This window comes from Lutjanus erythropterus, chromosome 1 (assembly GCF_056507025.1).
Source record: "Lutjanus erythropterus isolate fLutEry1 chromosome 1, fLutEry1.hap2, whole genome shotgun sequence".
Taxonomy (NCBI): Eukaryota; Metazoa; Chordata; class Actinopteri; order Lutjaniformes; family Lutjanidae; genus Lutjanus; species Lutjanus erythropterus.
This window is the reverse complement of record NC_139317.1, coordinates 2,817,468-2,840,969: the sequence shown is the minus strand read 5'-3', so window position 1 is coordinate 2,840,969 and position 23,502 is coordinate 2,817,468. Positions and strand designations below refer to the sequence as shown.

General features: G+C 37.6%; 2 protein-coding genes across 12 annotated transcripts in view; both read left to right on the top strand.

Annotated features, from left to right (window-relative positions):
- Positions 1–397: 397 nt before the first annotated feature.
- LOC146332468 (CUB and zona pellucida-like domain-containing protein 1) lies at positions 398–10,157 on the top strand. The gene is made up of 6 exons (XM_084718372.1): positions 398–556; positions 6,462–6,655; positions 6,782–7,182; positions 7,721–7,820; positions 9,281–9,473; positions 9,556–10,157. Exons 1-6 carry the CDS (start codon positions 493–495, stop codon positions 9,690–9,692), a joined length of 1,089 nt encoding a protein of 362 aa, XP_084574498.1. The 5' UTR covers positions 398–492; the 3' UTR covers positions 9,693–10,157.
- Positions 10,158–13,539: 3,382 nt separating this feature from the next.
- Positions 13,540–23,502, top strand: part of ppfia1 (PTPRF interacting protein alpha 1) — a 55,646-nt gene continuing 45,683 nt past the window's right edge. For 7 of the 11 annotated variants that reach the window (XM_084717971.1, XM_084717715.1, XM_084718060.1 and 4 more), the window contains exons 1-2: positions 13,540–14,657; positions 17,671–17,940. In XM_084717971.1, coding sequence (XP_084574097.1) covers positions 17,671–17,940 — 270 coding nt within the window. In that variant the 5' untranslated portion in view covers positions 13,540–14,657. The remainder of the gene's footprint in view (positions 14,658–17,670; positions 17,941–23,502) is intronic. The other 4 variants (XM_084718205.1, XM_084717799.1, XM_084718144.1 and 1 more) reach the window with 2 other exon arrangements.

The window sequence follows — 23,502 nt, the reverse complement described above, 5'->3', positions numbered from 1 at the left end:
AGGACCAGGATCACCGATATTGATTCAATATTGATATTTTTCACATTAAAAGCACAGCAAAGTGTCATAAGTAAAAGACAGTGTGATATTAATGTGCTGCATCTGAATATTTGTTGTAATTACCACCGAATATATGTGTGCCATATACTCTGTTATTGATTTAATCACATAAACATAAGAGAGTGTTTAATGGTAAATAATCATTTCATATATGCTCATATCTGAACTGAAGAGGTGATCAATCACTGTGATCAGTGCACGGATGCACACAGCAGCAGCAGCAGAGGATGTGATCAAACATGTGATGGATCCGTCTTTAATTTTGGGTCGATGCTGTTGTATCGATATTCAAAACAATAGAAGGGTATCAGTAGTGCGTTTGGGGATCAATCCGCCCACCTCAGCTGTTTTCGGCGGGATGACACGTAGTGCTGAGGGAGTCCAGCAGACTGAGGCAGCAGACAGGAGTCCGGTCTGAGGTCTGAGGGGAAAATGTCTTTTCTCACTGTTGTGGTCCTGCTGGGGACAGGACTGACAGGACTGAGAGTCCACTGCGGTAAGTTCGAGTCCTCTGACACCTTCATGTCACTCAGGTGGAAAGTCAAGTAACAGATATGAAGTTGTCACATCTTTTAAATTCATATTTCTGTTAGTTACTTTTGTTATAATTACTTTTATGCTGAGTATTTTCATGTTTGGTGATTTACATGTGTTATAGTGTTAACTGTGAAATGAAAAATAAGTTTTGTCACATCTGTTACGTAATCAGAGCTCAACAGGTTCAACTGGGAGTGAATGCATTTACTCATGGCTGAAAGTAACTAATTACAAATACTTAAGTGGTTTTTAAAGGGTACTTGTAGTTTTATGCGTAGATTTTAAAGTCTGCACTTTTACTTCTACTTAAGTATGCATTACACCATGTAATGTACTTAGTTACTTTTAAAAATATAATAGAGTACTGAATGCAATTTGAATTAATATCCAAACCTTTCATCTGCATTTTTGTAGCCAATCGGGTGATCTGATTGCAGCTGGACCAATGAAAACAATGACATACAGGCGTAAAACAAAACACTGCAGCAGAACAGGTTTGGAAGTTGATTAATTATTAATCAATTAATTGCCGTTAAGAATTTAACCAATTAAAATGTATTAACTAATATTTAATCAGTAGTCTAATGCCAAACTGTAACAAACACATCTACAAGAAAAAAAAGTGTATCGGTAAAATTGTTCTTGGCTCCAAATAGTTTTTCCCAGACGACACATTCAGGTGGCAGTTAACACAAGTCACCCAGCCGGTTGTTTTACCCTGTTGGGGTATTTCAAGACATGACCCAACAAGTATTGGGCTTCAACAGAGTTTTATTATTTGTGCAACTAAAATTGATTTTTTTTTCCCATATAAAACATTACACAGAGTAGAATATTTTATAAATATTCATCAAGTTATTAAAAAACATTTCCTTATTATAACACATACAATAAAAAATACATATGCTATAGTCAATGTAATAGAAATAGAAATCTATGTGATAAAATAAGCAAATATAAATAATAATAAATCTTCACCCTCACTGAACTTTATTAAATGATGATAATGAAAGAGGGACAGGTGAGGCTTAATTTCCTCCCGAGGACTTAAAGAATAAATTATGGAAGCTTTATATTATTTTTTGTGTCACTCTGTTGTCTTGTGATTGGTTGGACTATTTATCTTAAAATTAAAAAAATGGTACATTGAAGTGTGCATGTTCGTACTTCGTGGCCCAGGTGAAGCTTCCCCACTGATCTCTGGACAGTGACAGCTTTACTTTGAATATCAGTGGGGATACTGTCACTGAACTCAGACCATCACTTCATAACACTGTTTGGGGGCCCCTGGTAGCTTTGGGGAATCACCTCACACTTCCATTTCACAAAAATGCAAAAGGCCATATCTAGAACCAGTGTCTGGTTTGTCTGTTCTGGGCTACTGTAGAAACGTGGTGGTGCAACATGGAACCTCTGCTCCCTCTGTAGATATAAAGGGCTCATTCTGAGGTAACGATTCTTATTTTCAGGTGACTGCACATGTATGAAAACAGTCTTGTGAAAATTATATTCCATTTCTGTTATATTCTGCCAATAAATCCCCCTAAATCTTACAAACCTGACTTTTAAAAATGTCTTGGATGAGCTGGAAAATGCATCATCAGAAAACTGAAAGCAGCTGTTTTTCCTGACATCACTTTCTAGACACACGTGATTCTAACCAGACAACTACATATTATGATCTTACTGAATATGATGCATTCCTGCAGATTTAATTACCAGACAGTACATAAGGTACTTAAAATGAGTTCTACCTTAAACAGCAGTAAAATGCAACATACACATTAATGCAGCTCTAATAAATTAATAATAATAAAAACTCTATAGTAGTAGAATACTCACATGGGAATATTTTATGTGCAAGTGAAACCACTTTTTCTTCCAGGTTTTGAATGCAGGGGTTTCACTTGCTGTGGAGTATTTTCAGTGTTTAACTTAAAGAAACACTTTATAACATTTAGAGGGATTTATTGTCAGAATATGTCATAAATATGTAATCTAAGAGTACATTTTCACTGGTGTACTATGAAAAGAAGAGTTGTTGTGTTATTGTTAATTCAGAATAAGCCTTTTATATCTACAGAGGGAGCAGATCCACCATGTTGCACCATCACATTGCTACAGTAGCCCAGAACAGACAAACCAAACACTGGCACTGGATATGGCCTTTCCCAGCTGGCATTTTAACATTTTTTTTCACTGTTGAATCAACGTCATGGATCATAGTTGAATCACCGTTTAATCATGTTTTGATTTTGAAAGATGAATCAACGTTGAAATTGCGACCTTCAACATCTCACAAATTTATTTACATAGCACATTTCATACACAGGGGAAATTCAGTGTGCTTCAAACACAACATCCATATAATAAATACAATTAACAAGAAGGAGGAAATACATAAAATAGTAAATAAAAGGGGATCATTAAAGTTAAATATAAAAGATCTATAATGATATAAAGCTAACATTTAATAACATGACAACTGATAAAGCAATTGAGAGTCTATGTATTACCTACAGTAGATGGATGTCGACACGCCCCCAGTTTTGTAGAAGCATAGCAGTACAGAGGCATAGCATGTACTACTGAGTACAGGGTCAGCAACAATATATAACATATTGTAGCCACTTACAAAAATCTGTATCAGTTTAAATGTACGTTTAGAGATACATTTGGTTCGTATAACAGCTAGAAAAGGCTGGCTGACAGAAAGGTAAAGCAGTGAAAATATTCTAAATACTGTATGAAGTTAAATAGGTTTTTTTGTTGGGAGAAACACTTTTAAGTGGTTTAAATATACGTTGCTGCTTACCCTGTATACAGCAGTACACTGTTTAGCTCTCCTACACCAGTACTCCTGCTGCTTCTCCAAACTCGAGGCGTGTCAAACTGCCATCTACTGTGGGCAATAAACTGACTATAGTAAGTATCTCATACAACCACACTTTAAATAACATGAACCATCCCTTTAACAGTTATGAAGGTAGTGTGTGGCATACTTTTGGCCATCGGACATAACCAGAAAGGTGGGTCCCTGTAGACTACAGTAGCAATTTCAACACAATGAGCAAAACAGTAGTCAACATGGATAACGACATATTTATGTTGTGGACCGTGCTGTAACCGAGTGAGCCACTGAAGTCCACTATTCCTTTGCAGAATCCACAAAATCTGTTTAGATCTTGAGTTCTAAAGGTGTCATCAAGTCATTCTTGAGTCTGCAGCCTTGGTGACAGTTTATGGTTCTGCTGGTGAGCTGAGATGTTGTGCATCGATCAGACTGAACATTACCAAGAAGGCATCAACAATGTGGGGAGGCTGATCACCTAGGATGACAGATTTTCACAGGGTGGTAATGAACCAGAGTGAGACTCATAGAATCGTTGCTAACAGCTGTACGGAGTCCCACTGATGCATCCCAAAGATCTGGTTCACCCAATTCATCCTAATCATCCTTAAAAATTCATCCTAAAAGAATGAAAAAAGGATCATTCACTAATCACATCCACTGAAAAACCATGGAAACTAAGGGTGTGGTGAACATAGAATTTTGATTACAGCTGATTGTCATAAAAATGTTGTAAGTTGAAAATTAGCCTGCTAACTGGTTGGCTAACATTGGCGCATTTACAGAAATGTTGATTAGGTTATCCTTAGAAATAAATGAAAATATGAATGTATTAATAAAGAATGGGCCTGATTTTTCTAACCACATGCTATAAAGACTTCCTCACACAGATACACAGGAAGGGCAGGGAGAACAGCGGTACAACTTGTGTTGATATCATGAAGTTCCTAAGAAGATAAAAAATAGTGTAAATTCCATTACAAGTCTATTCATGAAACCCAATGCCAAACCGTTCCAACCAACCAGCCACTACAATATCTGAAAATAAATCCACAAGTGATGTGGTGCAATCAGAGACAGAACATGTACATGCAAAAACACAGATTATGGAATGGAGCAATTGTGGAATTAAAACTCATTTGAACCAAACCACACAAAGATTTAACTTGTGAAATGCATAATCACCTGTTCATCGTGCATCGTGTTTTGGAAGCCTTCTGTCCATCAGTTGAAGAGTGTGTGTACAATGTGTTAAGCTGGTTCTGGTAGATGTTGGAACTCTGCATACAGCTACATTTAAGAAAAGAAAAAGTATAGTAAGTTCTAGGTTTGTGAAAAAATAATAAATTCAGAACAGGATTAGAATAGAATATTCTAATTATGACTAAATGTTGTTTGTAGCATTACTAATAATGTTTATAACATAAAAGTCACTACATAAACTCAATATCTTATTGCGAACAAATCTATAAAGTAAAAATAAATCATTCACAGTAAAAACAAATTAATTATTTCAAGAATAATCAAATAAGGCAAAACTATGAGCTGAACCACATTACCTCAGACTGCATATGAAGAACAGGCCAGACGTCCATGAACTCTTTCACAGAAAGTCGATTCTGCATGTTTGAGATTTTGGAGTGTGAAGGTTTAGTATCTTGGTTTCTTTGGCTTCTTATTTTAACTCAAGCAACCAACCCAAAGTCTCCATATCTGATGATCTGAGAATCAAATATCTCTCTCCAGAACTGCTCACTGCTCGTTGAAAATCTGGACTCATCTGACTCTAGGGAGAGAGACACACACAGTGTGTAAATAGGCAACAACAATATAACACTATCTGAACATTTATATTAAATTTGGTAAAGCACATAATAAGGTTCCTGTGAGAAAATGTATGAAACAAGGTGTTCAAAACATGAGAATTTAATTAATTCCCCTGCTCTGGCGTGACGTCATCACGTCAGGTCAAAATGTAACGGTCGAGGTCAGCTAGAGGGTTATGATGAACTCAACCTTAAACAGCAGTAAAATGCAACATACACATTAATGCAGCGCTAATAAATTAATAATAATAAAAAAATCTATAGTAGTAGAACACTCACCTGGGAATATTTTATGTGCAAGGGGAACCTTGAAAGCTGCATTTTTAACCACTAGAGGGCAGAAAATCTCCCTGTAGGCCTGAATTACTGATCAGATTATCAGGATGATGTCATCCTTGAGATCCTTCTGGTAATAAACACCTGCTTACCTCCATGTCCTACTTATAGCAGACAACACTAACATGCAATATATATCAATATGAAATTAAGCATTAAGCAATATATTCATGTCATATATTAAATATTGCTTAAAGGGAAGTTCTGATTATTTGACGTGGGGTTGAATGAGGTACACACCCACGGTCATGGTGTATGAAATCAGAAATTTTACCTCACATGGCACAGGAGCTGCTGGTCTACTGCTGCTTTAGTTGGACAGTTTGTTTGTGTTCTTGTGTGACTTCTGTTTTTTTAAAGGATAGTTTGGTTTCACCAAAGTCACACATTAACACAAACTAACTAACCGATTGAAGCAGCAGCAAACCAGCGACTCCCCTGTTCTGTGAGGTAAAATGATTGATTTGTTTGGTTGGTTTGGAGAAAGAGCAATATTTGATTTTTAACAGCAGTTTTCTTGTTAGAAAAGGTTGTCTAATAGGAAGATAAAGTAGTGAAAATATTTTAAATATAGCGTAGACTTAAACTGATATGAATCTTTCTTTAGATGGACCTTTTTTCAGTGTCTAAAATAGCTTTTGCCGCTGACCCTGTCCAGCGCAGTTTATTGCTTCCATGCTGTTGTCTCTGCTTTTCCAAATTGGAGGCATGGCGACTGGCATCTACTGTAGGTAAATTCACGGACTACTGACGCAACCCCACATCACATAATCCGAACTATCCCTTTAAAGCCGGTTGTCAGCATAATGTGTATAAATGGTTCACAAGTATACTGTGTATCTTTGCTCTAGTGAAAACCAATGTGATCTGCAGTGACACCAAAATGAAAGTAGAGGTTGAAAGAACTTCGTTCTCTGGAGTCGATGAGAATCATCTGCGGCTCAGTGCCTCCACCGGCACTGCAGACTGCAGCTTCACGAAACACTCCAACAGATCTCACATCGTCGCTGTCATCCCGCTTACCGATTGTGGTACTGTGATGGAGGTAACACAGGGTCATTTGTTCTTCTCTCAGCTTGTAGCAATGTTTTTCCTTTTAATTAGCAGTACAGGGGCTGGTATATATATATATACATACATACATATATATATAAAAACTCTTACTCTGCAGGAGGATGATAACAACATCATTTTCAAGAATGAAATCACCACAATTGAGAACACGGCAGACCTGATCACAAGGAAACACCTCCTGGAGATGCGGTTCTACTGCCAGTACCCAAAACGGGGAAACGTGACACTGGGCTTCATGGCGCAGAGGAAGACTTTCACAGTGACAGAGAAAGGCTTTGGCACGTTCATCTACCAGTTTCTGTTCTACACATCTGACCAATTCACAACCATGATTGATCCTGGTTCATACCCCATTGAGTATCACTTAGGAGGTATGATGTACATGCAGATAGAGGCCACCTCTTCGGTCCCCAACACCAGGCTGTTTGTGGAGTCCTGCAAGGCTGCACCAAACGACAACCCAAACTTCAACCCAACCTACAGCATCATTGAAAATGGGTAGGCATGAGCACTCCCCCTAGTGGAGGACATAACAAAGTATTTATGAACATCTAGTGGTGAGTGTACAGAGCTCGCTTTGGTTTGTCTGTTCTGGGCGACTTTAGAAACATTGTGGCCTCCATGAAAGTGGACCCAGTCATAGACATGTATAGTATACAGAGACGCCGCATTAGACTTTGGATTGTATATCAAAGTCGCCACCATATTGGACACGGTGAGACTGACCTGTAAACAAGTACAACCAAAATCTAAAAAAAATGTGTAAAATGAAAAAAACTGAATGCAATGATTTGCAAATAATCTTCTTATATTTTTAGTTGTCTAAAAGACATTTGGCTGCTGATCCTGTCCACAGCACTATATTGTTTAGCTACACTGGTACTCCTGCTGCTTCTCCAAACCCAATATGACCATGTCTGCTTCTCTGTCCTTTCTTTATCATTTAAATACCTTTGATAGAAAAATATTTTGTGCTGCCCCTGTAATGGCATCCAGTTACAGAAGCAACATTTCCTCTCTTTTTTTACATGACTAGGTGTTTAATAGACTCGACTGTTACAGCCTATACCTCCGGTCACAAGAGACAGTATAGGTTCAGCATGAAGGCCTTCAAGTTCATCGGCTTGCATGAAAAGGTAAAGAATGGATTATGCTGTTATACTGGGGCAAGTGACTGTAAATATCTCTATGATAATCACTCAATGCTTCTATGAATAGATCTGATTCTTAAAGTGCACACTTGAATGTGGTCGAAAAGGTTGAATTCCTGAAACAGTAAGAGCTAACTTTATCAGAGGCTCAAGGTTTTGGTCATGAACGTTCATCAGGCATCAAAGTCACAATGTCAAGCAATATATATCATCTAAAGCCACAGGTTGTAGCAAGGCATCTCTTTGAGCAAAATAGTAGGGCGGCAGAATTAATTGAAATTTTATCGAAATTGCAATGTGGTTTTCCACTATTTTCAAATTGCAGGAGGTGCAATATTTGCGAAAGGCAAAATGTGTCAAAAAACTTACGGCAAATTACATCCCAATTGCAATATTAGTCAAAATAATCGGAATTTTTCAAAATTGTTCAGTTCGACAAAATAGTGTCTTAAACAGTCAGATATCAGAAACACATTACCAGGCGATGCAGTAAAGTAGTTTTATATATCAGGACGTACCATCTCTGCCCACTCGGTGGGGTTGTTCTTCAACTTTGATGGAGGCAGACAGAAAGGTCACTAATCAACACCTACTTCTTTGTTTTTTTTTTCTATTTAAGGATAATAATTGTAGATTGGCAAAGATGTAGCTTAATTGCTCACCTGACTGGCCAGAGGATTTGTGCTCCTAGTTGCTCAAAAGTGATACTATTGGCAAAGACCTCAGAATTTGTATTGAACATTGCAAACATTCACTTGCTTTGACACAAAGGGAAGGCAGGGCCCTACAAAACTTGCATAGTGAGCGTATAGGGCCAACCGGCTCTGGTGAGATTGACCACAGAATGAGAACAACAGCAGATAATACATTAGTTTGAAAGTTGTGCTGAATGTCATGAAAAAAGGAACATTTGTGTCCATGTCCATAAATGTAAGAGGTAAAGTTTTGGGATTGCTCATATGCTTATAATCATGTAATAATACTAACTTTTTTATATAAAGCACATTCCATGAAAAGTTGCAGCCCAAAGTTCTTAACAAAAGATCAGATTAAACAAAAACAGATGAAACAAACAGACAAACAAAACCAACAGAAACAAATCATAATACAATAAAACATGACAGATTCACCCCAAATTAAAAGGCGGGTCTTTAACAACTTTTTTTAAAGTCCCATGGGAGTTTGCTGTTCTTTGATCTTGAGGGGGTGTGTTCCACACTTGAGGGTCATAAAAACAGCCACACCAGATTTCTTGTGGCTGAAACATTATGTCTCAAATAAACTCTGACAGGGTGAATTCAACCAATTTTTGTTTCTCAAGTTTTGAAAGTGAACATGTACCACTTGAAACAGATGGAATCATTTATGTCGAACAGCACTGCAGAGGCAAAGTGGAGCAGAGGTTTGCCTGCTGCTATAATGACGGTGTGTCCTGTTGTTTTCAGGTGTTCATCTGCTGCTCAGTCATGATGTGTGACGCCGGAGACCGCAGCTCCAGGTGTGCAAAGGGATGCATCAGACGGTCAGGCCGTGACCTCCACCATGAGAACAGAGAGGGTGTCACCCAGAGCGCAAGGCATCTCATTTCCCAGGGTCCCATCCGCTTGAAGAGATCAGCTGATCAAACCGAAGGCCCAGGTATGAAAGCAGGGAGCGTTTTCTTAACAGCACACCTGCCCTGTTTCAGATCAGATTCCAATAACGCTTCTCTTTTCTCCAGTGGTGAACCTGAATCTGAACCTGGTTTTCATCGCTGGATGTCTTCTTGCAGCTGTTGGAATGATCTGTGCAGTGGTCATGTACAAAACCAAAATATCAAGGGTCAGATACCAACCTCTGCGTGAATTTGAAAGTTAAGACAGCAGTGTGAGCAGAATATTAATTCTGTATTAATTACATTTGAACATATACAGCTATTTTGATTTGCTATGAGGGATTGGGTCATGTATCTACTTATGTGCATGTTTAAATGGATGAATTTTATATTAACATCTTTAGAGGTGTCCTCAGCTATACTTTTATAAGCTGAAAGAGAAGATACTTAAGTGAGGGAAAATCTGTGTCAGTACAAATACTAAAACTGACAGAAGGTTTTATATTTAACACTGAAAGATGATCATACTGCAGCTGCAGGGTGTTCGGTCGTGGTGTTTCTTGTTCTGGGATCCCATGTAGCTCTTCAACTGCTTTTACAATTATATATTACAGTAAGCCGTATGCAATCATAATCATTCCTCTGCCAAATGCAATCATTGCATGTCACTTATATCAATTATAATAAACTTGCTTCATGGATCATTAATAAACAAACATTCTCTTACATATATGTTTTGATTTTGACCACTTTATAGGTTGATGTTTGGGGCACTTGCATTTATGAGCTCAGTATTTTTTTTTAACCCTGCTACTAACTGCCGTCATACTTGTTGAAAAGTCAGATCAAATCAATCAATCTCAAAAGTATCAATATTACCCCATACAAAGTCTTGATTCAGGAATCAATAGTAGAATCAGTAGGACTGATACCAAAAAATGGATCCATCCATCCATTATTGATGTGTGCATGTGTGCAGTGATCATTTTAACAATTAACATTTCTTTATTTACCCTGAAAAACTTGTTTTAACATGCCCGTAATTAACAGAGAATTGTAAAAGACATATCTCATGTTTGGTTGTAACATAATAAAATAGTAACTAAATTATCAAACATTTTGCTCCCTTACATGATGGTACATTAGCTGCTTTTAACAATAAATAAGTATCAATACTAGTACTGGTATCGGTGATTCTGGCCCTGGTTTTTCTTTGTGTCAGATCGAAACCATCTGTTATCACCCATCCCAAGTAAATTGTTTAGTTTACTGTCCTCTACTCACCAAAACACCCACAAATATTGCCAGAATCTCTGCTGTGAAAACTCAAACATGTTCTGAAACTCTTTGTCTCTTTTTAATTCTTAATTCAGGAACATTTACTCCAAATGCAATTTTTTCCACTCTCTGGAAACACCTGGCACACATATGGTCTCCATTATACAGCGAAGGGCAAAGGATCATTGCAGTATTGTTTCGCTCCTAGTTAAGGTTAGGTACGGTAGTGTAAGGCAGAGGCAAAGCACGGTGCTACGTCATGTCTGTCTGGTATACAAGCAGCTAAGCTAACTTTAGCATTGGCTTTATTTTGTAAATTAAATGCCTTTACACAAATCTGGTAGCCCCATCTGACTGATGGCATTTTGCCATGATCACATTTACTGGAAAGATCATGGCGTGTTTGTAATGTTGTGTTATATATGTGTTATATATTTATTACATGGCTTTTAAATACTCGGTTCTGGTCAGTTACAGCAGGTCTGTTATTTCTGGAACTACATGAAACCACTGTCTTAAAATAGAAAGAAAGTAGTTCTGATAGATTCTACTGCAAGAAGAAAAGTGTTCTTACTCAAAACTGCTCACAACAGGGTCTGTGGATTATTCTAAGCAACCAGGACATGATCTCTGTAAAGAGACATTGCTGCTGAGTTTTTCAAATGCGTATTTTGGTGCTTTGAGCCCCAGAGGACTAGTGCCATCTAGTCCCATTATTCTGAAGAGAAGGCAGACATCTCTACAGCTGATATCTCCAAAACTCAGCAGCTCTCACCAAGACAGTATAGATGGATAAACAGCACTATCTGGGGTGAACTGTCCCTTTAAATATTAAAAAAAAAAAAATCCCGGGATCAGCAAATAAAGAAAGTCTATGGTGCGTTTGTTCTTCACAATCCATACATGTAATGAGGTTATATTAAATGATCTTTCTTCTAAGCTGTGGAGTAAAAATGGTCAAATTCTGTCAAATTGCAGTTATGCAACATTTTTTATTTTCCTGATGAGACGTCACATTACTTCACCTTCTGCATTATAAATACAAGTTGTGTTGTTCTGATGCACCACAAGATGGCACAACTGTTTTCTCTTTGCCATTAGTCCCCTCAGCATGAGCTGTTTTTTATCAGCAGCTTCATCTCCACCAGCTGAATGTAGGTCACTCAGGGAACTGGTTAAACATTTGTAAAGATAATAAAGTGTAATAAACACATCTGAGCCATCATGCCTGCTCCCACATTTTGCCTGGTGCCATTTGTAGATTTAGAAAGCTGAATTAAAACAGATTTTCAAGTTAGTTCAACATTAATTCAAGGAGGAAAAAGTACATTTTGTTTTCAGTCACACTATACAGCGATTTTGTTCATTTGTTATTGTTTATTTAAATAAACTTATTGTGGGTGGATATCTGCAATATAACAGGAAATCAGCTGATGTTTAGTAGGCGTTATGTGTTGAGCCTTTTATTTTTATTACAGTATTGGTATATAATAGACTACATGAAATACATAATTGATTATTTCATTTGACTTCATCAATGCAGTGGAACTTAAATACATAACTGATAGAATTCTGATTTTGCCCACGACAAAAAATCCCAGCTTACATGATTTTCATCTTTTCCAATAGAACTCTTTAAGATTCTCATACATTTTTATAAACCCTATGGGAACTGAAACAGTTTTGTTTTTTAAAGAAGATTTTCACAGAAATATAATTGGAGATCTATTTTTTTCCCATTGGTTAAAAAAAATATCTGTTAAGATTTCTAAAAAATTAAAAATAAAATCAGACTTCCTATGACTTAAAAAAAATCAACTTAATAAGAAAAATGTTTGGTTCTTGTTGGATTTTCACAGGTCTGTTGCCTTTTTTTTTCCTATCAGAGCTAACATTTTAAGCATCTTAGAAGACTTTTATCATTTTTTAACGAGAATTACCAATAGGTCTCCCCTTTAAAATGTCACTATGACGGATTCTTGGAAGATCATGTTAGTAAGGGACACCACTGCACCACAAAAACCTGGTTGGAAATGCACAACAAAATGTTATATTCACATGGAAGCCCATTTCTTTCTCAAAATAACAACTTCTCAGATACTAACTCATCATTTTGAGATAAGCAAGTGATTATTTAATTAAATTTTTCACATTATTTCATTATTTTTTAAATATTAAGTTGTCATTATTTAGTGAAAGTTTCTTTTTACTTTGAGATACTAAGCCATTACTTTTAGACTGTTTCTCATTATTTTAAGATACTAAGTCTTTATTTTGAAAAGAAATTTCATTATCTTGAGATAAGTAACTCTTAATTTTGAGAAAGTTTCTCATTATTTTAAGATACTGAGTATTCATTTTGATATAAGTATTATTCTGAGAAATAGGATCCTGTAGGTCATTATAATGAGAAACTTTCTCTAAATAATTATTTACAAATACTAAATCATTTTATGCAATAAGACATTCATTATTTAAAAAAAAGTTTTTTATTATTTTGAGATATTAAGTCTTCATTTTGAGATAAGTATTATTTTGAGAAATGTTCTTTTTATTTAGAGATGAGTAAATCATTATTTGAGAAAGTTTCTCATTATTTTAAGACACTAAGTCATTATTTCGAGTTTCTTCTTATTTTGGGATATTAAGTCATTATTTTGGTAAAGTTTTCATTATAATTATTAAATACATTATATTTTTTTCATTGCATTGTAAATGGCCTCCCATATTTTACAAACTGCACTTTTTAACTGGATCTGTGTGGATGCTGAAGTCCCAGTATTCCTACAGGAACTGACAGTGTTGCTGCTGCTGTTCTCTTTCCTCCTGTTGCCAGCTTGGGACGCTCTGCTCTCCTCTCCTCTCCTCTCCTCCCTGGACTACCGGGCAGGCTAATGAAAAGTGCTACTAGCCACACTGAGCCCACCATTGGCTGTCCCGACTGCCGAGGCTGGCAGGCAGTGGCGACAGGGAAGGACCGGACCGACGGACCTTTTCGGGTGGAAATACCGAGAGGAGAGCAGAAACTCGGGCGGAAACGAAGGGAATATAAGTTTCTTTTTGTGGTTTGGATTTTCCAGACGGACCAAAACGTCGCTAACGTTCAATGTTAGCTGGAAGTTTTCGAGCCGAGCAGTGATGTGGTGACGAGTCGACGGGAAGCTAACGTTAGCTTCTGGGCTAACGCTACTTGATAGATTAATCATTTCAGCAGAGCTTAGGAGACCTATTTCAGGATTCTTAAAACTTATTTTAGTATTTTCGATAATGTAAGACAAAAAGTTATGAGATACTGTATCATGTTGTCTACTTTTATACGAAATAGAGCTTATTCTTAGATAACTACTTGACGTTATCTTAGCTAAGTTAGTATATGAAACTAGCAAGTGTTAGCTACCTAGCAGGCTAGTAGCTAACGTCGGCTAGCGGTCGACTTTAAACTGACTTCAAGCCAAAGAACTCTGCTTCAAATTAGCTAACGCTAGCCGGGCTACAGCTGTTTCCACGTCACCTAACAGTACCATCACATGTCTACCTGTTAGGAAATGTTATATACGGTTTATTGAACTTTATTTCCAAGGATGGCCGTTTGTTTTGATAAGCAACGATAGACACTTTACTTCCAAATCCAGATATGCAATCATCGAATCACCAGCTTACTTAGTGCTAGCTTGCTAACGTTGAGTTAGCCGGCCAAACTTGGAATACTGCCCCCTGCTCACTTTATGTGGGTTTTGCTTTGAGGCCTTTAGGATATTATCCCTTTTTTCACAGCCTTAATGCATCCCAGCCTCGGAATGGAATTTATATGATCTGAATGACTCTGGATGTTTGTGAAGCTTGACAAGGTTGTAACATTAATTGGAGTACTTGGACTTTGTTGACGTTTACTTGGCATCATAAAATAACGTGGATCACAACGGCATTTGGAATCACGTTATTATTCAAAGGTGAGATAAAGTTGTTTGAACACTGAACAACGTATAGCACAAGTTAAAGTTTTATGTTAGAAGTGACCAACCATATTTTCAGATGTGATTGAGTGTGTGGATAACACTGATTGACACTGATTGAACTGTCCTGTGGTTTGAGGTTTAATCTGAATTACATGTACTCTATTCTCCATTACAGGAACCACAACTGTAGAATGCTACGATTATTAGTTTGATACTTGAGTATAAGTATAATTTCACAAATTAAATGACTCTTTAAACTGAGTCACAAGTGGTGGTCCCTTCACTTTTCTGTCCTGTCAGATTTCCTTATCTGATATCCCTGTATCATCTTTGTCTCATGTGAGGATATACTCAAAAAATGCTCCTATACATGTAATAAGTGTTTAAAAAGATAAGTCTATTTAAGTGACCTGCTTCAAGATCTAAGGCTGTGTTTTGGTAAGAATGTGCTGATAATTCAGCAGATAATTCATATCAAGACACAGGGGTCACAATTTGATATATTGCAATACTATCAAGAAAATAATTGACAGATTAATTGACAGTGAAAAGTGGTAGTTTCTTTCAGTCTTTCAATACAGTATCACAAAACATAATATCACCCCTAACAGTGACGGTCCATCTGACTGTCTGTTATAGATGTCCACTAAAGGTCTATGTATCTCAGAGTTGCTGAGTGGAACACATTAGTAAACCCATTAGTTAATAAAGGATTTAGGCTTCAGATTTTTCTAGACAGCCAACCAGTAGCATGGATTTACATCACGCAGTCATTGTTTCTCTAATTGCTGGCCCTATCCTTGAAAAGCACCTGATTTCTGATTTTTACATCCACTACATAACTTTTTGACCCAGTGCAGCACTCCTTTGGATAACATTGATTGAACTGTACTTCAGTTTTAGGCTGAAGTATATGTGCTTTATTCTTAGATAAAAAACATATGTTCCTTTTGTGACAGTGGTTAAAGGTGTTACAAGTCTTTTTAAGTGTCCTGCTCCCAGGTTGTGGTTCGTCATCTTTACTTTTTGATGTATGTGATGTCTGTGCTAAGTTACTCTGGACCCACCATCTGTCACTCCCTCTCATGGATGCTGAGTGACCCTCCCCCTCATAAACATTGTTGAGCCTGAGTGGCTTGACCTCAATATGGAGCGTTGGTTTTGTATTTTGCTTCTGATAAATTAGGTTAAGTTTGGCTCCTTCCACCAGAAATAGTGTTGTTGATCATCTGAAACATGCAGGTCATTATTTGAGTTAATTAGGGACGGCAGATTGATTTTTGTCTGGTTAATTTGCATGTAACAGGTATGGTGCAGCTCTGTTGGAAGATACAGTTGAGTGTTGGTGCACTGAAGCGAACACAGTGGTTTCTGAAAGCAAATGGCTTTTGGCATCTCAGGCGATGCAAAGAATAAGATGAAGGGGTAGCTCTGGCTGCTACTAAGTTCCTACTGGACTTGTTCCACTTTGTAAATTGTTGTCCCTTGTAGGTATGTTAAATCCAGCTCACATGATTCTTGGCTTTTTGTCTAACAGTCTGTCTACAGGACCTAAGCTCCTTGGTGTGGAGGGTGGTTCTAATTCCCCAGACCTTCCTTACCAGCTGTTGTTAGATGTGACATTACGCAAAAAGCCCTACATGACAGCTTTTTTTAGTTCCCTGTGATCAATCTAAGGGTCTCGTTTCTTTTCTGAATCATGCTAATGTAGGTTGGCTAGACTGTTTTCTTTGTGATTGTTTATTCCAGTAGTAGTTAGCCATTAGTAACAATTAGCAGGAGGTTCAGCTTTTTTGTCCTGGCTGCTTAGTCAGTAAGCTGTTGTAGTGGTGAGTGGTTTGCCATCTGCAAAGTATGCTGATTAAATCAACTCAGAGGTGTGCTTTTAAACTTGCCAACTGTCTCCTCAAATCTGTCAAGATGGGGACTGTTTTAGAGCTAGAAATGTGTGGAGTTAAAGCCAGATTTAAAACCACTTACATTTACAATGAAGCTCCAATGTTTCTTACTGCGTGATGAATCATATAGTTCTCATTACTGATCATTTTATGGCATCAATTGGTAATATTGTTCCCATGTAGTTTTTATCCGTAAAATTATTACCTTTTCTCTACTGTTCAACACTTTTTGGGTGCACATGGTCATAGTTTTCTAGGAGGAGAATGAATCAAAACCCATGTGCATGTTCCGGCTCTGGTTGAGGATCCCACTGAAAACTGAACAAACAACAAAACAAACTGAACTCTCCTTTGACAGGAGTAATATTTTAAGTTTCATTTTGTTAAGTTTTACAGGAGTAATATTTTAGAGTCAGATCAATTTCTTATGCGACTTTCACACAAGAAAGGATTTGTTGTGAATGTTTTGGATTTTTGAATGCAATTTTTAGGAAGTGTCAGTTACAAAAGGTCTCAAGTGCATTGATATTTTCTTACACCCCTAGTTCTCAATGCACTGAAGAAATGCTTTTGAAAATTTTATGGTAAAGTGTCCTTCAGAAAGAAGAGCAGGATTACACAGGAGATCCATTGACCTCACTGACGAGTTTTCAGTATTTTCACTGACTGTTATTGCCAGAGATCCATTGGGTGAACTTACCCTTAATATGCTCGCAGAGGATTTAGTCCAATAGACCTTTTTCACAGCTGAGATTTTGACAGCTCATAGCAGGAAAAACACAGGTGTAATCAGTAGATTTAAAAACAACTGCATTGGATTTAGTCAATTCTAGGACTCTGGTATTGTGCATACTGGTCCACTGGGACACTTGGCAGAACTGCACTATCTTTACTGCCATTATTCCACTTGTGCTTTTCCTGCTGTAATAAGTCAAAATGTCTATTGTGAAAATGGTCTATTGATGTCTTAATACTGAAATGTAGCATTTCTCCGCATGCCTGTGACAACTTTACTTTTCCCTTTGTCTTCATGCCATAATTCTCATCTCCCGTCTAACTGTAAACATCTCCTTCGTCCCTACTCTGCCTTGTCCTGATTATGGTCTCAGATGATGTGCGAGGTGATGCCAACCATCAGCGAGGCCGAAGGGCCCGGTGGGGGAGGCGGCAGCGGTCGTCGGGGCTCTGGCTCCCCACTGCAGTCGGACTCAGAGGGTCACTTTGAGTCACTGATGGTGTCCATGCTGGAGGAGAGGGATCGTCTTCTTGACACTCTGAGAGAGACTCAGGAGAATCTGGGCTTGACCCAGAGCAAACTACACGAAGTCAGCCATGAAAGGGACTCACTGCAGAGACAACTTAACACTGCTTTGCCACAGGTAAGTGAGAGAGATCTTTCTGTATTTTTCAAAGAAACCCCAACTGTAGAGTTGGATGATATGATGATATATGTTCTGAGATGATAGAGATTTGTCAGCTGAAGTAGCCATCCTCTATTGAGCTGTCCTACAAGACAATATCCGTCAAGTCTCGCCCTGTTATGGTCAAGACTCACATCTTAGCATCTGCTGGCATTTCACATCATCAATATTCTAATGTAAAAACATTAGTTGTTTATACAATCAAAGAGAAAAAGTGTCCATTGTAATGTCATTTAAATAAAAAAAAAAATAGTAATAATAGTAATTTTAAATTAGACTTATCATCTATTCTAAAAGTTAGAAAACACTCAAACAGTCAAAATTGAGCACCATTTGTTAATACTGAAGACACTGTCTAAAAATATTGTGTGTATTTAAAAGCCATTTGAAACCTTTATTCACATTCTTCATTAACCAAATCCTATTTTAAATTCTCTGTCATTTTTTGATGCTTGCGCTCCAATCTGCATGCGATCATTTTGCACTCACCTGTGTATTCAGGCTCAATATATTTCATTTACTTTCGTGAGGTGAGTGGAAGCATAACTTTCGGAGTCATAGCATTGAGCAGATTCACTGCATCTGGGTAAATTGTGTCAGATTGGTTTGTCATGTATGGCTAATGTTAGCAGTGCTAGCACTGCTTTGGTCAAGTAGTCATATGCCTGTTTGTTTTGACACAGCCTGCATGCAGTCTTGTTTTCATTTTCTAGATCAAAACACTGCCAAAGCACACTGGTTTTAGGGGACACATTTGTCCCACTTTTCACCTTCCTGGCTTACAACATCCAGGCTATCCAGGCATTAGCGTGGGGAGAGGGGGTAGCTGTCTGCCAAGGCTGCAGCATTGGCAAGTGGTGGGTTCCTGTGTACCATCTTGGACACAACAATTAACTGGCATTGTACATTAATAAAATATTAACTAGTCTAGTTGACGAGTAATTTTGGTGCTGACTAGCGAGGGTGGCGACGTGTAATTGTTAAGTTGCTTAATTGTGCGTATACCTACTCAAAGGAGCACCCTTCCTGCATGGCTTCTTACTGTGCTGTCAGCTAGGATGGAACGAAGAAAGAACAGAGATGTTTTCTCAAGTCTGCAGGATATGATGCCCAGGCCAGGACATGTCTGCAGCTCGACAGTATTTCATTTTAAATGGTTTTTTGGCACATGTATTGCCATTAACAAATTTTATGCCTCCTGCGATTTCGAAATTGCAGTAAGCCATATTGCAATTTTGGTTAATTGTGCAGCCCTACTGTCAGCCAAAGTGTAAATCTCTCTTTTAGATGACAGCTCTTACCGATCTTTGGATCCCACAGTAGAGAAAGTCTTACCAGAGCCAAGTATGGTTTGGGGACTTGTATGGTCGACTGATTGCAGGGTGCATTGGGGTGTGAACAAAGGCAAATTAGACTCACCATGGTATGCTATAAGACATTTTAGTCTTTGATTAAATTTAAATGAGCAAAGTTCATTTTTTGATGACTTCTCTAATCTACTAAATAACATAATGACCAATCACAATCTTTGTCCCAGTTGACATTTTTAGATTTTGGCTTCTAACAGTTACAAGGAGTTAAAACAGTTTTGTTTCTTTTATTTCAAATACTGCTTCTATGTAGGATGTTGCGTTATTCCAAGGTATTTTGCAGGACAAAAACTTTGCGGTGTTGTTTTCAAAAATATCTTTAAGCCTTACTGTGCATATAATTAATATGTAGTAATCCCCTTACAGTGATTAGATTGTCATAGCCGTCCTTCTGTTTCGACTGTTTGAATAACGTAATGTGGAATGAGTAGTGATCCTGGCTTTGTCCATCTGCTTGCAGGTCTTTTGTTATATTAATGACTCATGTTTCTACCCTCCATGGTCTTACATTTAAAACAAAGGGATCAGATTTCCAGTTTTTAATGATGCATAAGAGGCAGGTTATCAGTTAAGCGTTGTTGTAGTCTGTTAAGATGCTGTTTATTCTCAAGCTTTGTTCCACATTTTATTAAATGAACATGAGGGAACCGTGAGGCATGCAGACTGTGAGTGATCACAGCTCAGAATATGACACATCACAGATCACAACACTGAATGCAGAGAGGTCTGTAGACTGTGAGGGACCTACATATAAAGTAGAAAGCACAGGGGATTACACAGTGCTCTAACTCATAGCATCCCAACTTTCCTGGAACATCAGTTTGTAAGAACTGATGTTAAACAAACTTGTGGGATGCCAAAGCCTTTATTTGCAGCTCTGCCTTGTATAGCCAGGGAAACTACATCCATAGTCAAAACATTCAGACTCTGTGTTAGGACTCGGATTCATTCAGTTGACACCTAATGTAGTGAAATAAATCTATGAAATAGTAAAGCGTTGTCATCATCACTAGCATTCAAGTTATTGAGTTTTTTCAGACCTTTAGTTCCTTTGCTTTGTTTTGATTAGACTATCTTGATACTTTTGCCCCTTTTTTATTGTGTTTACATGGCAACATTAATGAGTGGTTCAAAAATGGTAAAGAAACGCCTTGCATGAGCGAGCTGTTCTCTCGTTGGTCAGAAATATTATAGAAATATTTTTTGCTTCTGCATTATTGAGCATCAGCAGCGTGTATTCTAATTGTTATCATTGTATTTATGTGGTCAGTATACCAGCACTCATTAAATGAACACAATATTCAGCTCCAGTGAGCATCTAGACTGTGACTACAAAACTGTTCTGATGCATCCTATTTAGAGCTGGGTGTCATTCAGAAAGTGAAGATTCCAGTACTAATACCAACCAATACCCTCAAAGTGACACTGATACCAATAGAGTACCTCGTTTGATATCTTTTTTACCTACTTAATGTGATAACCATGATGTAATACCCATGTCTACATGCTGAACTGCCAGCTCTGGTAAATACACCATGCTCAACTCCACCGCACCACAGACTAGATGGGTTGTACCTGCTGTGGTAGCCGTTGCATTAAATCAAAGAGCGCTTGCAGTGATTGGCTGCAAGCTAAACCTTTCAAATAATCTTTTATTTCAGATCTAGGTACAAAAAAGATCAATTACTGGGTTATTTTGGTTGATATGATAAATGCATCGAGTACCGATACCCAGCCCTGATCTTATCAGAGGACGTGCCGCCAACTAAACAACAACTAAACACTACCACAACTATGCAGACATATACAGTCTTCTCATGGATAGTCTTGTTAACTTATGTTGGTCATATAGAGGCATCAGTAATGAACTGAGATTGTTTCATAACCATTTAAAAATTCTGTGAAATAGCTTTAATCTGTCAGAATATATTAAAAACACCAACAAAAATGTCTATCAGAGGAGACGATCTCCAGTCAGTCAAGTCATTTACTGAACCCAACAAATCAATTCTGGTAAGCTATAGACAATGAATCAAGGATTTATTCAGGCTAAAAGCTACAGATATTAAAGCTGTAATCCTCTCGACTGAGGAACCTCTCACAAACATTTAGGTTTTTCACACTTGTCTGTATTGCAGTGCTTTTAAAGGATGAAACTGTACATATTTTGGAAAAATCGTGGCCTGTCATAATCAAAACATTTTTAATCACAAACAAAGAAATTCTCTCAACGTAATTTTTTTTCTTTTAGAATATGTCTATTTGAGTGATCTTTGGTATTTTGAAGCTAGAGTAATAGGTATTCATTTCAGTTACTTCCATAAATCTACTTCTCTCCTTATCTCAGATTCCAATCTATATATTATTTTTCTCTTGCTGTTACTCATCATAGAAGTATCTGAAGACTTCAGTCAGTCCAAAGCAACTGACTTCATACGTGTGCATCCATCACTGCATGTGTCTGTACGTGTGCATCCACGCTGCTGCTTATGCTGCTGTGGTGTTTTCAGCTGATTATCTGGCTGTCTGCCAAGCCTCCTGGGATTTGTATCTGGAAGGCAAGAAAATCCAGCTGTTAAAAAAGTAGAAGCACTTTATATGCTGTAATCTGGTGTTAATACACTATGTAACATTCTTTTGTTTTCAGTGCAGTTTGCTTTTAAATTATCAATCCAAAACAACTTTTGGGGTGTTTTAAGTTAATTCAGCTAATTGATTAATAGTATTATGTAACTGAGGAATATGATCACCTCATTAATATTTTATGCACATTTACGAGTACACTGAAGACTATACTTTTAATAAACTGTTTCAAAATTGTGACCTTTTTTTTTTATTTCACTTGATTTAGCAGGTCTGTGTATCAGTTTTATTATGTCTATTACAAGTATGTAGAATCCAAGAAATCTCAACAAACCCAATGCTTTCTATAAATACTGGTTGCCGGTCAAACAGCCGACAACTCATAGTCCAGCTGACTACTGATTTATATTAATTTTTGATTCCAGCAAAGTAGTTTTGAATAAATTGCAATTCACCTTGCATGTACATTTTACAACCACTAGCTTCAACGTCAGAACAATGCCAGCAGGATGGTAGAGACATATGTCTGTCTGTATCAGTCCTGTGAGTGCGCTCAGCTGAGAGGTTGTTTGCTTCCAAGTAAAGAACTTAGTCATCTTCAGTTTTTGACTATTATTAGCAAAATATATTAAGAATTGCACTGAATGCACAGATCGGATGTCCTCATTAATTGGGCTCTTTTGCAAAATAACATAAAGGCCTGTGGCAGCAAATTAATGATTGCACTGTAAGTAGGGGTGGGAATCTTTGGGCACCTGCCGATTCGATTACGATTACGATTCAGGGGCTACGATTCGATTATAAAACGATTATTGATGCATCTTTATGTATATTGATGCACTTTTTCACAAACACATTTCTTTTTGTCTCACTGAATAAGCATTCGTCACTTGCAATTTTTAAAAACAGAGCATTTGTAATAAGAATTCATTTCGATTATATTTTATTAAACTATTGGAAATATGTGCAAACTGGAAAGTACCAACAGTAGCCACTAGTAGCCGCAGCAACAGCAGCCTGCCGTCTCCCCGAGTCCTCCGTCGGGTGGAATCGAGTTACGGCTTCTCATGTTTGTTGTGTTGCCAAAGTATTTTATTTTAGCTCGACACAGCTTACATATAACGTGGCTCTTGTCCAGTTCGCTTCCGCCGTCGACGTTGTAGAAGCCGAAGTGTTTCCACACGGCTGCTTTTAAATTAGAAGGAGCTGTTCGGACCTCATGGCGAGGTGGCTGCCGGTCGGCCATGTTTGTTTTCCGCTGTGCGCGTGTCGCTCCAGGTGCGCGTCGCAAAGTGTCCCGGCGATGACGCGTACCGCGCTTCTTAGTTCCATATTATTTAGAAGCTTCTGTATCACTTTAATTAACAGATTTAAATAATCGAAATTTGGACGTTTGTGAATCGATTCAGATTCGTCCACGTCCGAATCGCGATGCATCTAAGAATCGGAAATTTCCCCCACCCCTAACTGTAAGCATTAAAAAGTCACCTGAAACTGCTGCATTTTTCATATCCACCATATAAATGTTGGGCTTAATGAACAAAAGAATGAATAATTGATCTTTCTT

Excerpts from the sequence above, each read along its gene's own strand:
- LOC146332468 (XM_084718372.1), top strand. The coding sequence starts at position 493 with ATGTCTTTTCTCACTGTTGTGGTCCTGCTGGGGACAGGACTGACAGGA. Across the intron at positions 7,183-7,720 it reads TACAGCATCATTGAAAATGG|GTGTTTAATAGACTCGACTG; the intron begins GTAGGCATGAGC and ends TTACATGACTAG. Across the intron at positions 7,821-9,280 it reads TCATCGGCTTGCATGAAAAG|GTGTTCATCTGCTGCTCAGT; the intron begins GTAAAGAATGGA and ends TGTTGTTTTCAG.